This window comes from Tachysurus fulvidraco, chromosome 5, assembly GCF_022655615.1.
Source record: "Tachysurus fulvidraco isolate hzauxx_2018 chromosome 5, HZAU_PFXX_2.0, whole genome shotgun sequence".
NCBI classification, from domain to species: Eukaryota; Metazoa; Chordata; class Actinopteri; order Siluriformes; family Bagridae; genus Tachysurus; species Tachysurus fulvidraco.
In genome coordinates this window covers 24,624,032-24,637,844 of record NC_062522.1, presented here as the reverse complement: position 1 = coordinate 24,637,844, position 13,813 = coordinate 24,624,032, and the positions used below count along the sequence as shown (strand labels likewise).

The 13,813-nt window shown below is 35.7% G+C and overlaps 1 protein-coding gene across 1 annotated transcript in view; it reads right to left on the bottom strand.

The window, feature by feature from the left end:
- mmp24 (matrix metallopeptidase 24) overlaps positions 1-13,813 on the bottom strand; it is a 33,355-nt gene that overhangs the window by 8,419 nt on the left and 11,123 nt on the right. Inside the window, exons 2-8 of the mRNA XM_027147143.2 lie at positions 6,762-6,910; positions 5,901-6,008; positions 4,162-4,466; positions 3,286-3,447; positions 2,235-2,443; positions 1,517-1,655; positions 35-301 (exon numbers count right to left, since the gene is read on the bottom strand). Coding sequence (XP_027002944.2) covers positions 35-301; positions 1,517-1,655; positions 2,235-2,443; positions 3,286-3,447; positions 4,162-4,466; positions 5,901-6,008; positions 6,762-6,910 — 1,339 coding nt within the window. The remainder of the gene's footprint in view (positions 1-34; positions 302-1,516; positions 1,656-2,234; positions 2,444-3,285; positions 3,448-4,161; positions 4,467-5,900; positions 6,009-6,761; positions 6,911-13,813) is intronic.

Sequence of the window (13,813 nt, the reverse complement as noted above, 5' to 3'; positions counted from 1 at the left end):
TATAGAAATTTCCTTCTCCAGCCCTCTCACTTACATCCTTCACGGCTGACAAAGGCTCCTTGAGGTGCTTCGGGAATTCCCTTCCACACAGTTATGGGTTTGGGATAGCCCGGATCAGCTGTATGCTTTTCTTCATTGTAGCGCCAGTACTGGTCACCTTTGAAAAAGTAGGTTTTGCCCACAGGCTCCCATCGTAGTGCTGTGTCAATGCCCTCACGGGGCAAACAGTTGCCCAACTCCACTAGGCTGTGCGGGTAACCTGGCTCTGCTGTCACTTCCTTAAATACCCAGTACCTGTCTCCTTTGGGACAGAAAACAAGATAAGAGGTGATAAAGAATTAACCGAATATAGGACACTGAGTAATGATTTAATCAGCTTTACATTTGTTTTAAATTGACAGAACACACACATAAACACATTATTAATCCAAAGCAAATGTGACTATATTTATGATGCTTGTTTAGATAATAGCCCAGATATGTCCAAAATAAATATATCAATGCCCATGGTAAATTTTGTTCTTTTTGTGGTGCAGCCTCAAAGCCTGTTTTAGATAAGCCTCAGAGATCTAGAATCATGAATTAAAAATAGACTCTCTTCATACAAGAAGATTAATATACCTGACCTAATTTAGTAAGGGAGAGGGGAAAAAATAAGGAAAGAGAAGCAGTTTAGAGACAGGGATTAGACTTGTCCAGTGGACACTAAATGATGGTCAGATTCATGGCAAGAAGAATCAATACTTGGCTTTCTCTCGATTAGGCACGGCTTCAGCTACTAAAATTTTGTAGGAGTGCTACTGGTTTACTGCCAGTTCTCTCTTTACATAATGGTTTCTAAAAGTTTTTGCTAGTCTTGGAACATGCTGTTCTTTACATTTCAAAACATAGATACAGCATGTATAGTCCTCTCAGTAATTGTTGGAATGTCAAGGCCGATTCTTTTGTGTTTGCTATACAGTACACTGAAGCCATTTTCTATTTCATCAAGATGTGTTACACAACTTGGAGCATGACACCTTATTTTTAACCCACCACTTTTTCAACAAATCAAAAATATTGGAACACATGACCGACTGCCAGGTGTTTCGTGTTGCCCAGGTTTGTCCTGTTAGATGGCTTGCTTAAAAGATTAATAGCTTTTGCTGTTTCAGCCCTAGGTTTTGCTTCTGAAGACATGATCAATCAGAAAAATGAACAAGCATGAAAAGAACTTAAAAAAAAAAACATTTTAACGCTGAAAAATGATTCACATACAAAGGCTTCTTTTCTTTTAAGAAAGAAAAGGAACTTAAATATATCACATGAAGCAAATGCATGAAGGGAAACTTATATGGTGAACTTCTAACATACTGCAGATTAGATTTTATATTTTTAAAATGACCATTTTGTACAAACTTTATTTCACTTAGTGCATTTGATTGTACTGTTTGATATCTAATTTAAACAAAAAAAAATTACAATCCTTTACTCATTATTTACCCTGAGCCCATATTAATAACACATATGCTTGTACCTTTAAAGAACACAAATTTGCCATCGGATCTCTCATAAGCAGCATCAATGCGGGAAGGGAGACCTTTCCAGAACTGGTCAATCAGCATGGGGTAACCCTCCTGAACCTTGTTATTGCGCAAACGCCAGAACCACCGATCCTATGATAAGAAAAGACTTGTCATAATAATGCTTAAATCATTTGCAAAAAAATATTCATCTAAGTGTTTATTATGGCTTGTACTCTTTGCCTTGGGTGAAGATAATTGACTTAACTATAAACTATATGATCAAAGTATTATTTTTAGTATAACATATTTTGCTGTGCAGTATTATTTGACTGGATGTGATCATGCATTAAAACAAAATGTAGCCCTAACTCTTCCTATAGCATTTTCTATCTATCTATCTATCTATCTATCTATCTATCTATCTATCTATCTATCTATCTATCTATCTATCTATCTATCTATCTATCTATCTATCTATCTAAATCTATTTGGTTTCATTCACCAGTGTACTGTACAGCTGTAGTTACTACTACTGCTTCTGCTGCTAATAATAATAATTTTCATAAGGAACACATTTTTAACCCTGACCAGAAACTTTAAAATCCACCAATGAAACTGCATCTGCTATTCGGTGAAACTAATAAATATGCTTCATGTTATGTTATTAACCAAATATATTACAAATAACAACCAACCAGTTGATGGCAGGAGCCCAAATCAGTAGCTCACCTTGAACACAAACATCTCCCTCCTGAAAAAGGCCACTGTGTTAAAATTGCCATCACATATGTTGGGTTTTCCGTAGCCAGGAGAGGGCCGATCACCATATGGAGGTCGAGGAGGACGGGACTGACGGTCATTTTTCCTGTCAGAATTAGTCCGCCGTGGTGGGAGGGTTGGGAGAGACCGAGTTGGCTCCAACATTGCAGTTGGGACACCTGGGAAGTATTACAAAAACAGGGTTTGATAAAATTTAAACTTGAAACCATGTCATACAGCGAACATAAGTCGTTAATTGTATACTTAATAAACTGTTACATAATGGAGGAATGTGACAAAAAATGATTAGCTCTGGGCAGTCAAACATATAGACTGCAATCCAGAACTGGCCCAATAAATGTTCTAATATAACCCAGCAAATTAGTCAAAATCATGGGTGTTTAAAATAAAAATCATCTTGAGGGACATAATTAAATTGAAAGATAAAAAAGTGAGTCTTTTTATGTCCCTAGGGGCAAACAAAAAGTGACTGATATGAATTCTTCATTTAGGAATCTAAAAAAATGTTCCACCTCAACTGGGTTTCAAAGCCACGGCATTGAATACATATGCAATCACAACTTTTAGGTTTTCATTTCTGTGTTTCAGATAAATACAGATAAATGAGCACATTTATGAGTTGATATATTATTGGCCTTCTAAACAGATTTTTTTTGGTCTGGTCCACTTAATAAATGTAATTGTGGCCTATCATCTGAAATGAGTTGTAACTCCTGCACTAGATTGTTGTATTTATGTCAGATATTTTAAGGACAAGTTAAATTAACTCTCAACATTACAAAGAAACCAGGATTTTGCAAGGTAAAGAATAGGGTATCTACAGTGCAGTCCTATTCCATACCTATTGTTTTTCTCTTTTTTACTCAGGTATGCAATGCAAGAACACAATGTTTCACTACATCACTATATATAATCTTAATATCTAATCATCTTTATGCAGCATATTTTTTTCAGTATCTGTATGTACAGAAATTCTGTAACTGAAAATAAGGTTCTCTACCGTATATTTTCTGTATGCCTTGAAGGTCATCTAGTGGCAGTTTGAAGTTTTGTGTCTCCATGTACTGGTAGAAAGGTGCCATGATTGCACTTGGGTCATTGGAATGTTCCAGACCCAATGCGTGGCCCAACTCATGAACTGCCACCAGGAATAGGTCATTACCTGAAAGGGCCAAAAGTCAAAGTTGCATATGTGAAGGTACAATTGATCACCTTGAATATATCGAAAGAATTATTTTATTTAGTCGAATACCAGGAATTCTGAATCAGCACCAGAAGTACCTACAGTATCTCCTCCCAATTTTATTCTATTAACTTACATTTTTTAACCCACATTTCAGTCCTACACCTCTTTGCACTCTTCTGTTGATTTACTTTCTTCTTTGCCTCACTCACTCACTCACTCACTCACTCACTCACTCACTCACTCACTCACTCACTCACTCACTCACTCACTGACTGTCTCTCTCTCTCTCTCTCTCTCTCTCTCTCTCTCTCTCTCTCTCTCTATATATATATATATATATATATATATACATACATACATACATACATACATACATACATACATACATACAGTATGCAGTATATATTTACTGTGTCAGCATCATGATACAAATAAATATATAATTTTGAGTGGACTGTGGCCAATTAAGCTGTAATTCCATTATTAGTGGTTTATAATGCTGATAGCATACAACCAGCGATAATCCTTCAAATATCCCTTTTATTTACAAAGCACACATGGATGATGATACAGTGCTTTGGATTGACTTCCAAAAGAGGGTGAAGCACCAACTTATTTTAACTGTGTAAGGTTCAGTGGCTAAGAGCCTATATAGGTTGTCCATTAATTAGTCACTGTTTGCTCACATACCATCATGGTTAGCGTTGCCTAACGTCCAAGGCTCATCAGAATCAAAGTGTGTGTCCCCTCCAATTCCAGGGCCAGGGAAGTAAGCATGAGCTAAAAAACCTCCTTCGCCATCGAATGGAGAACTATCACCGTGAAACCCCGAGGCAAAGAAAATCATGATGTCTGCCTCTTTGCCCTCTTTTTTTATCTCTGAGTAGGCCACTTCCTGGAAGGTCAGTGGGGTTGCTGTCTGCCACACATCAAATGCCTGCCGGATCGCTCTCTGCGTGTCCTTCTCGCCTACCTTCGGGGTGAAGTTGTGTATGCTGAAGAGAAAAGGAATAATCATTTAAAATACATACTATATCATTTTGAAATGAGCATCTCTGACTGTATTCCATAAAACATGTTTAAAACTGATCAAGGAGGAATTTTGTCCAAGTACTGTGCACCTTCTTTACAGATGCTGCCAAAGACGGTATTCCATGTTAGATAAAACGCAAAGTGCTTTGCTAAATAAACAGTGGTTAATGATTCAAATGTTTTCACATTCTCTTTTTATAAAGGTCGTGTACAGTAATACTCTATGAAAATGCTGACATGGCATCCAGAATTAATTTCTTACCAAGACCTGACTTTATTTGTTAGTCTATCTTATGCTTTTACTGACATATTTAACAAACAAATAATAACCACATGTATGAAGTTTCAGATTTTTAGGCTGTTTTCACTTAAGTAACAATTGTTTGCTGCAGAATTTTAAGTTGGAGGCAGATACAAAACCAGATACAAATATTTAAGGTGAAACAAGTGCTACCAAAGACAAAATGTAAATAGCAATGCTCACTAACTTACAATTTGACTCAGGTGTATGGAATGGGAAACGCAGTTCTGCACCACTTCATGCACTGATCTGACTTTTACAATATGTTGGGAATTGCCTTTACAATTATAGAATTGTAAAAATAGTTAAAAAGGTAATTTGGCATTATATTATGTATCCTTGTAGAGCTGTATGCTTATTTATTCAGTAATTTGCAAAATAGTCTAAAAACTGATTATTTATTGTCATGCAGCCTGAAAACATAATATTTTTAGCCACCACTCTTTCATTTATACACTCTTAAAAATGTCTAATCGTTATGTTTTGATTTGCTGTCCCTCTGATGGAATAGTTTGACATAAAACAGTTTGTATGCTTATCAGAAGATCCCATAATGTGCTCTTGGAGAATACTTTTTTCTAACATGAGGTTAGAAAAACCGTACAGCAAAAAAATAAAAAGCTTTACTATAATGTAACATTTGTGAGATTTTAGTACGATGTAACCTTTATAAGACAATAAAAGCATACCAAATAATTGTTACATTTTTTTAATAATAATTCCATAATTGATCATTTAAGATTATAGGCATTGCTTAAAACATTCTGAAACACTCAAAACTGATACTTACTACATCGGCAGCATAATTGTTAATGAAGTTTGATTGCGATAAAATAAAATGACACATGTACATTCAATTATGTGCATAAAAAACCTTTTATAAGCCCTCTTTAATGCTACTGTGGAAAATGTCTTTACCATGGTAATAAAATGATTAATATAATTATTAACCTTTAATAGAAATGGCTTACACTGCAATGGAGAGAATGCACTGTAAATGTATTACAGCGATGCATCATTTACTTCAATCTTTATTTTTATTTTGTAATAACTACATTTAATCAAACGCTACTTTGGTAAGAAACAGTATTTATACCTGTAGGTGATTTTTTTGTCCCTCCATTTTTGACCAGTAAGAGCATAGCGCTTATTTCTCCTCCGTTGAGGGTGATCAGGAACCCCACATCGAGGTTTCTTCATCCACCTAAACAATGAGCAATCACAAACAACAAATTACAAACTTTGCAAAATCAGCAAAAAGCACTTTTAATAAAAACATTAACCTAGGGCTGGATGATTGTAATAGCAAATGTTTGTACAAGCACATACCTTTAAACCCAAAACAATGAGGGACTGAAAATACAGTACTGTATCTGATTTTTTTATTTGATATTGGCTTTTACAATATTATGTCCTCATTACAAATACATAAATCTGAATACATCCTGAAGGACCCTGGTGTTACTCTGTCATCTAAAGGGAGTTCTTTCTTGCCAATGTACTTTCTTGTAATCGAACTCTACATCCAGATTAATTATACATTATATACACAGTTCGCAACAAAACAGCTTTGACAGTCAAGCCGTATTCTCCATAAGACCTCCAAAGGTCTTATGTAATCAGCATACATTATATAGTTGAAATAATACTTGACATAACTTCAAGTATTATTTCAACTATATACTGTATGCTGATTACATAAGACCTCCAAAGGTCTTATGTAATCAGCATACAGTATATAGTTGAAATAATACTTGAAGTTATGTCAAGTTCATTGTGTTAATTTCTTTGTGGTAATTGTTTATATTTTTGCATCAGGCAACAAAAACAATAACCGTGCCTGATATTTTGTACCTGTCTGTATGAAAATGTGCAGGTACGTGGAACATTACGCAAGACTTAAATTAACTTCAAAATATTTGCTTTAAAATATGTGTTTATTTGTGTAAGTACTTACTCTAAGGTTGTTTGGTCAAGTACCCCAGTCACCGGGATTCCATAGAACCGCTGCATAGCAGCAACTGCTGATTGCATGGCTTTCTCTGAACGCAAGTCTGATGTCCGGATGTCATGTGGGAGTAAATAGCCATAATTCTTCAACCACGTCTGAGCAGACATACACAGAGAGGGAATAGTAATTATAATGGCAATTATATTCCTCGTAAAACTAACACAGAAGCTGATTAGCCATACCCAAGCAAAACTGCAAAAATACATGAATTTTGACCCTTGATGTCTTGCTTAATGGAAGTGAGTTCAAGAGAATGGGCAGATATGATTTTGTAAAATTAACATTTCACAAAACATTACACAAACTACATGGCAGTTTGTCTCAAAATATGTAGCAAAAAAACAACAACAACAACCTAAACACGTGCCTAAACCATGTGCAATCAAAGACTATAAATTGTCACACTGAGATAAGAGAATAGAAAAATCACAATTCTGGCAGAATATTATTACTTTTTTATATTTACATTTGCACATTCTTCTCATATGTTATGTAATTTATTTTTCTCATACCAACTGTAGAATGTAAATTATGTTAAGATTTATTAATTCCTCAAATAAACAGCATATCCTGGTCCACATAGTCTGGTCTGTTAATGATAAAAAGGAAAATCTTCAGTCAATATAGAAGCATAAGTCACTCAGAGATATAAAAGTCTTCTGCTTCTTTCTCAAACTCACTCAGGTCAGCTTTCATGTCTCTCCATGGACAAGAGCAGACTAAAAGGAAAAGCCCACATTTATTAATATCCTGCATGGCTTATGATTGTGCTCATAGCATATGGGTACATATTTTTTTTTAATTAATATTTCTGAGACAGAATTTCTGCTTCCTGTGTACCAATTTGATAGGTGATTGAAAGCTACCCCGTAGCAAAGCTAACACGCTCTCAGCATTCCTGTACAGGTAATACAATGGTCTGTTGTGCAACCATACCACTTTTACACTGAATATAATGGCAGGAAATGCTGTACTGTGAAAGCTGTACTGAGCGGTAAAGCAAAACAGCTGGATTGTGAAAGCACTTGACAAGTTTTACTGAAATAAATTCAAGAAAACGGAATATTAGTCACTGACATGTACAACCTACAGAGCCTGTCAAGTGTCAATATATTCTTACTTAGTCAGGCAACAGAGAATCAAATTAGAATAATTTTTCATGTAGAATGCTCAGTGACCATTTTTATTTTGTTTTACTTGACACAGATTTCATATTCCTGTGATGGCATCAGCTGCTAAGGGATTATAGTTGGCTGCAGCTTGTAAATCTTCAACTGTGGAGTTTTAGCATGTTTGTGCCCATAATAGTCACAGACTCTTGGTTGAGAGTGGAACCTGATGCTGTCTGCTTCTGTTGTGGTCCATCCATTGCAAGGTTTGGTGTGTTGATGAAGTCTATAATGAACTCAGATGTTTAATGCTGACCTGTTAGTTCCTCAGTAGCTCTTGGTTGCACAATTACTACAAACTGTTGTAGAAAGGACATTTACATTTACATTAATTATTGTCCAGTTGCACCCAAATATGAATTGGTTCCCTTCTTAGCCTGGTTCCTCTCAATGCTTCTTCATATCTTGTCAGGGAGTTTTTACTTGCCAGCATTGTCTCAAGCTTGCTCATTAGGGCTTAATGTTAGAGATAAATAGTAACTTAATTTGAAACTTTACAATTTTTATTTTATGTTTCAGTACTTCTTTAAAGCTGCTTTGAGACAATGTTCATTGTTATAAGTGTTATACAAATAAAACGAATTGAACTAAATTGTTGTGTGTTCTCAGATACTTTTCTGTTCACCATTTCAGTTACTACACTTAGAATAGTCAATGACTTTGAATAGTCAGCTCATTCTCCTCTGATCTCTCTCAGTCTATCAGGCTACAGACCAGATCATCAGTAATTGTAATAATCAAACCAGCCTATCTGGTTTCAACAACCATGTTACAGTTAAAGTCACATAGACCACATTTTTCCCATTCTGATGTTCGAGCATCACTGAACATTAATTGAAGCTCTTAACCTGTATTTGCATGATTTTATGCATTGCGTAAAATAATCGGCTGATTGGATTAAACAAGCAGATGTACAAGTATTCCTGTACCAATTAGTATAATGTGAAAAATGAGTATATATACTAAATACCAGGAAGCATTCTTACATGCATTCTTGTTTACTGCTACAAATACTGCATCATAGGGAAGCATAGCACACTTGGTGGAAGGTGCTATCTGGTCTCATCCGCATGAATCGGCTCACAGATGCCCACAATTGGCTAATATCCCTTTGACTGATAGGAGAGACACAGTAAGTCATCCATCCCACCCAGTAAGCACAGCCAATTTTGCTGTCCTTGCCCCAGCTCTGGCACTGTCAGGACTTGAACTTGTGATCTCCCAACACCAGGGTTTATGCTATTATGACATCTGACCATAACAATCAAATATGCTTGTGATCATCCCATTCCAGATTGTAAAAAAAGATTTGTGTATTCCAAATTTGTGTGAAAAGATCGGAGTAGCCCCAAAAATGGGTTTGAGGGTCAGGTGTCCACAAATATTTGGATACATATACATATATATATATATATATATATATATGAGGAAAAGAAAAATGGAACAAGACAAGCAAAGACAGAAGAAAGCAGAGATGTGGACAAAGAGAGTGAGCAGGAGAAAGATAGGAGCAGAGAGTGTACAATAGACAGAGTATGGGGGATGGGCATTGTAAGTACATCAACACTGGAAGAGAGAAGCACAGACAAAGAAAGAAAGAACAGCTGCCCATCTGTTTTGTTGTTGTGCAGAGTATATGTATATGTACTCCAGTAGTTCTTAAAGGCTTTTGCTTTCTAACATCATACTCACACACAACCTCCCACACAGACATACAGTACACAACCAGATATAGAATTGCACAACAAAAATCAATAAAATCTTATGTTACCAAGTGAACGGCATGATGCCTTTGTTTGTTTTATATCCTTTTCCCCATGATCAGAGGTTGCAGAAATTATGCTGTAATGTGACCAATATATTTTTGACTAATAAATAAATTATTCACCTTGGATTTTGCTACATTGATTTGATGAAAAAACAGGAGCTAAACCTTGATTCAGACAAATAATTGCTAACATTTGCTACCAACACTTCTATGACTGAGTGGTCCTGTACGCTGGCTTCGTTTAGAACCAAGACAGCACTCCTAAACAGTGCCAGTATTATAGCTTATTGTGGAGAATGTTGTTCTCCATGTTTGATGTGCTGACACTACTCCCTATTGATAATATCTCACGAAAAGTTCCCAGATGTCTCTTGCTCTAGCAACCATGTATAGACCCTCACAGATTTTCTTGGTTAATTGGTTAACTTTGATAAATCATTAATTGTAGGAGATTTTAACATTCATTTGATAATACAACAATGCTTTAGGACTCACATATTATGGACCTACTAAACTCATTTGGGCTGAAACTAGACCAACTCATCTTCTTAATCATACGCTGAATTAATTATATCACACGGAATAGATGTCACTGATATAGATATCATAACTCAAAGTGATGACATCACAGACCATTACCTCATACTGTATACACTACCTGTAGAAGAGACTCACGGTGTCTCACCACATTATCGACTTGTTAGATCTATTATTCCAACCACTAAAGACAGATTCACAAATAACCTACCTGATCAGTCTCAAGTTCTTATTATACCCTTAAACGCAAATTAACTAGATATAATGACTAACAGCATAGGCACTATCTCCACTAATACCTAATACATGAGACACTGTTGCCCCCATCCGATTAAAAAAGGTTAGAGACAAAACACCTGCACCATGGTATAATAGTCATATTCACACCCTCAAGAGAGCAACCTGTAACCTTGAGCGAAAGTGAAGAAAAGCAAATTAGAGGTTTTTAGAACTGCGTACAAGGACGGTATATCCCGTAATAAACACGCTCTAAAAGATGCTATGGCTGAGAACCTGAGCAAACCCATAGAAAATAATATTTAGCACAGTGGCTAGATTAACAAAAATTTTGAGACCTGAAAACACTATTCCATCACAGTTCAGAAGTGAGGACTTCACTGATAAAATAGAAAGTATTAGGAACAAAATAGTCGATGTTCAACCCTTGACAGCATCTTGTGACCCAGTCTCACCTAATGCTCTACACTTATAACTATAGTGCTTTACAAGTACAGGACAGGAAGAGCTAGATAAACATATTACTACAGCTAAATCAACAGCATGTGTGTTAGATCCCATTCCAAATATATTACTGAAAGAACTTGTTGACATACAGTACAGCTGTTGAGCCTCTTCTCAAAATTCTTAACTCCTTGTTATCTTTAGGTCATGTCCCTGAATCCTTCAAGCTGGCCACTATTAAACCCCTCATTAAGAAACCTAATTTGGATCCTAATGAACTATCAAATTACAGACCCATTTCAAACCTTCTGTTTATGTTTAAATATTAGAAAATGTTGTGTCTGTTCAACTGTGCGCCTTCTTACAGTAGAACAATATCTTTGAAGAGTTTCAGTCAGGTTTCAGGCCACATCATAGCACAGAAACTGCACTTGTTAAAGTTACAAATAACTTGTTCTTAGCATCGGACCAAGACTGCATCTCACTATGTTGTACTTGATCTTAGTGCTGCATTCGACACTATAAATCACAACATTCTTCTAGATCGCTTACAAAATTACACAGGTATTCTGGGACAGGCATTAAGTTTAGGTCCAACCTGTCTGATTGATACCATTTTGTAGATTTAAATGGTGAATCCTCCAGTTTATTGCCAGTTAATTAATAATGTCCCTCAAGGATCAGTTCTAAGACCTATGATTTTCGCAATATACATGCTTCCCTAAGGAAACATAATTAGAAGGCATGGGATTAGTTTCCATTGTTATGCTGACAATCCAGTTATATATCTCATCAAAACCATATGAGATATCTAAATTGTCTACATTAACTGAGTGCGTTAAAGAGATAAGAGATCGGATGAGCTGTAATTTTCTGTTGTTAAATTCTGATAAGAGAGAAATACTATTTATCAGTCCAAAAACCTTTACACAGAAGTTCCCACAATTCATCTTTCACTTAGAGAGATGTACTGTGACTACTGTACTAGCTCAACAGTGAAAGACCTGGGTGTTATACTAGACAGCAACTTGTCTTTTGAAAATCATATAGCCCATATTACAAAAACAGCCTTCTTCCACCTTAGAAATATTGCCTATCTAAGAAACATCCTATCTTTATCTTATGCTGAGAAGCTAGTTCATGCATAAATGGCCTCCAGACTGTACTATTTCAATGCATTACTATGTGTTTGTCCTGCATCTTCAATAAATAGGCTACAGTTAGTTTAAATTCCTACCAGAGTTCTTACCAGTATAACAATATAATGATCATATAACCACAAATTTATCATCTTTAAACTGGCTACCTGTTACGTTTAGAATTGATTACAAACTGCTGCTACTTATGTACAAAGCTCTAAATGGTTTAGCACCCATGTATATAACAAGACACGCTCCCATGAGATCACAAAACTCAGGACTTCTGGTAGTTCCCAGAATATCAAAATATACTAAAGGTGGTAGGGAATTTTCATATTTAGCTCCATAACTTTGGAATAACCTTCCTGACAGTGTTCAGGGCTCAGAAACATTTTCCCAGTTTAAATTTAGATTAAAAACCTATTTCTTTAGTTAGGGGTACACATAATACTTCCCATAATTTTGTGCTCCAGTCACATGCACATTATCATTTAGTGCTAGCTAATATTATGCACAGCAGCTACATTAATTCCAGTCCAATGCTTCTCTCTTTCTTGCCATCCTGAGGCATTCAGAAATTGTACCAGCTCCGAATGTCTTCCATGTCATGAAGATTTTGGACTTTCACTGAGATGAGGCCAACCATGTGAGGATCCTGAGACATTTAGAGATTTACCAGCTCCTGTGGACTCTGCTTCATGAAATATTAGGACATTGTAGGAGGAGATGGCACCTACATGTGGTCTTTGAGGACAACAACCTCCTCATCAATACACAATTGTTGGACTGTATATTTATTAATCACACCCTCCAGTGTCACCCAAATGAGGATGGGTTCCCCTTTGAGTCTGGTTCCTCTCAAGGATTCTTCCTTTACCAAGGGAGTTTTTCTTTGCAGTCACCTTAGTCATCCCAGGCTTGCTCATTGGAGATAAATACATACACATTTAAATATTTCTAATATTAATCTTGAATTTCTGTATTATATTATTTTTTATATTAACTTATTGTTTCATGTTCATGTTCTGTAAACCTGCTTTGAGACTGTGTCCTTTGTTAGAAGCACTATACAAATACAGTATCTCACAGAAGTGAGTACACCCCTCCCATTTTTGTATATATTTTATTATACCTTTCCATGTGACAACATTGAAGAAATGACACTACAATGTAAAGTGAGTTTACAGCTTGTATAACAGTATACATTTGCTGTCCTCTCAAAATAACTTATAAGTGAAAAGTGTTGCAGTTACATGAAAAGTTATGATAAAATATTTACAAAAATTTGAGGGGTGTACTCACTTCTGTGAGATACTGTAAATTTGAATTTGAATTTAAATAATATAAAGTGCTGATACTGTTCTTTACTGAGAATGCACATCATACACAATCCTGCCATTGTTCTACTCTGACAATAAAATTGATTAGAATTCTGCATTACAGGCAAGCAATCAGGATGTCCAAGGCAAAAGAGTAATCAAAACCAAAAGTCCAAAAACAGAGGATTGGCATTTAATAAAGGCTTGGTAATAACAGAACACAATGAAAACTGTCCTTTGCAGTGAGGCTGAAACAAAAAATCTTTCAAGGGTGCAAAGTGATTGTACTTATAATTCAAAACAAGTCAAAAATTAATATCCACCTTAAATACCTTGTTTCCACAAAAACAGTCTGCAGAGAACTTCACAAAGCCAACATCCATGA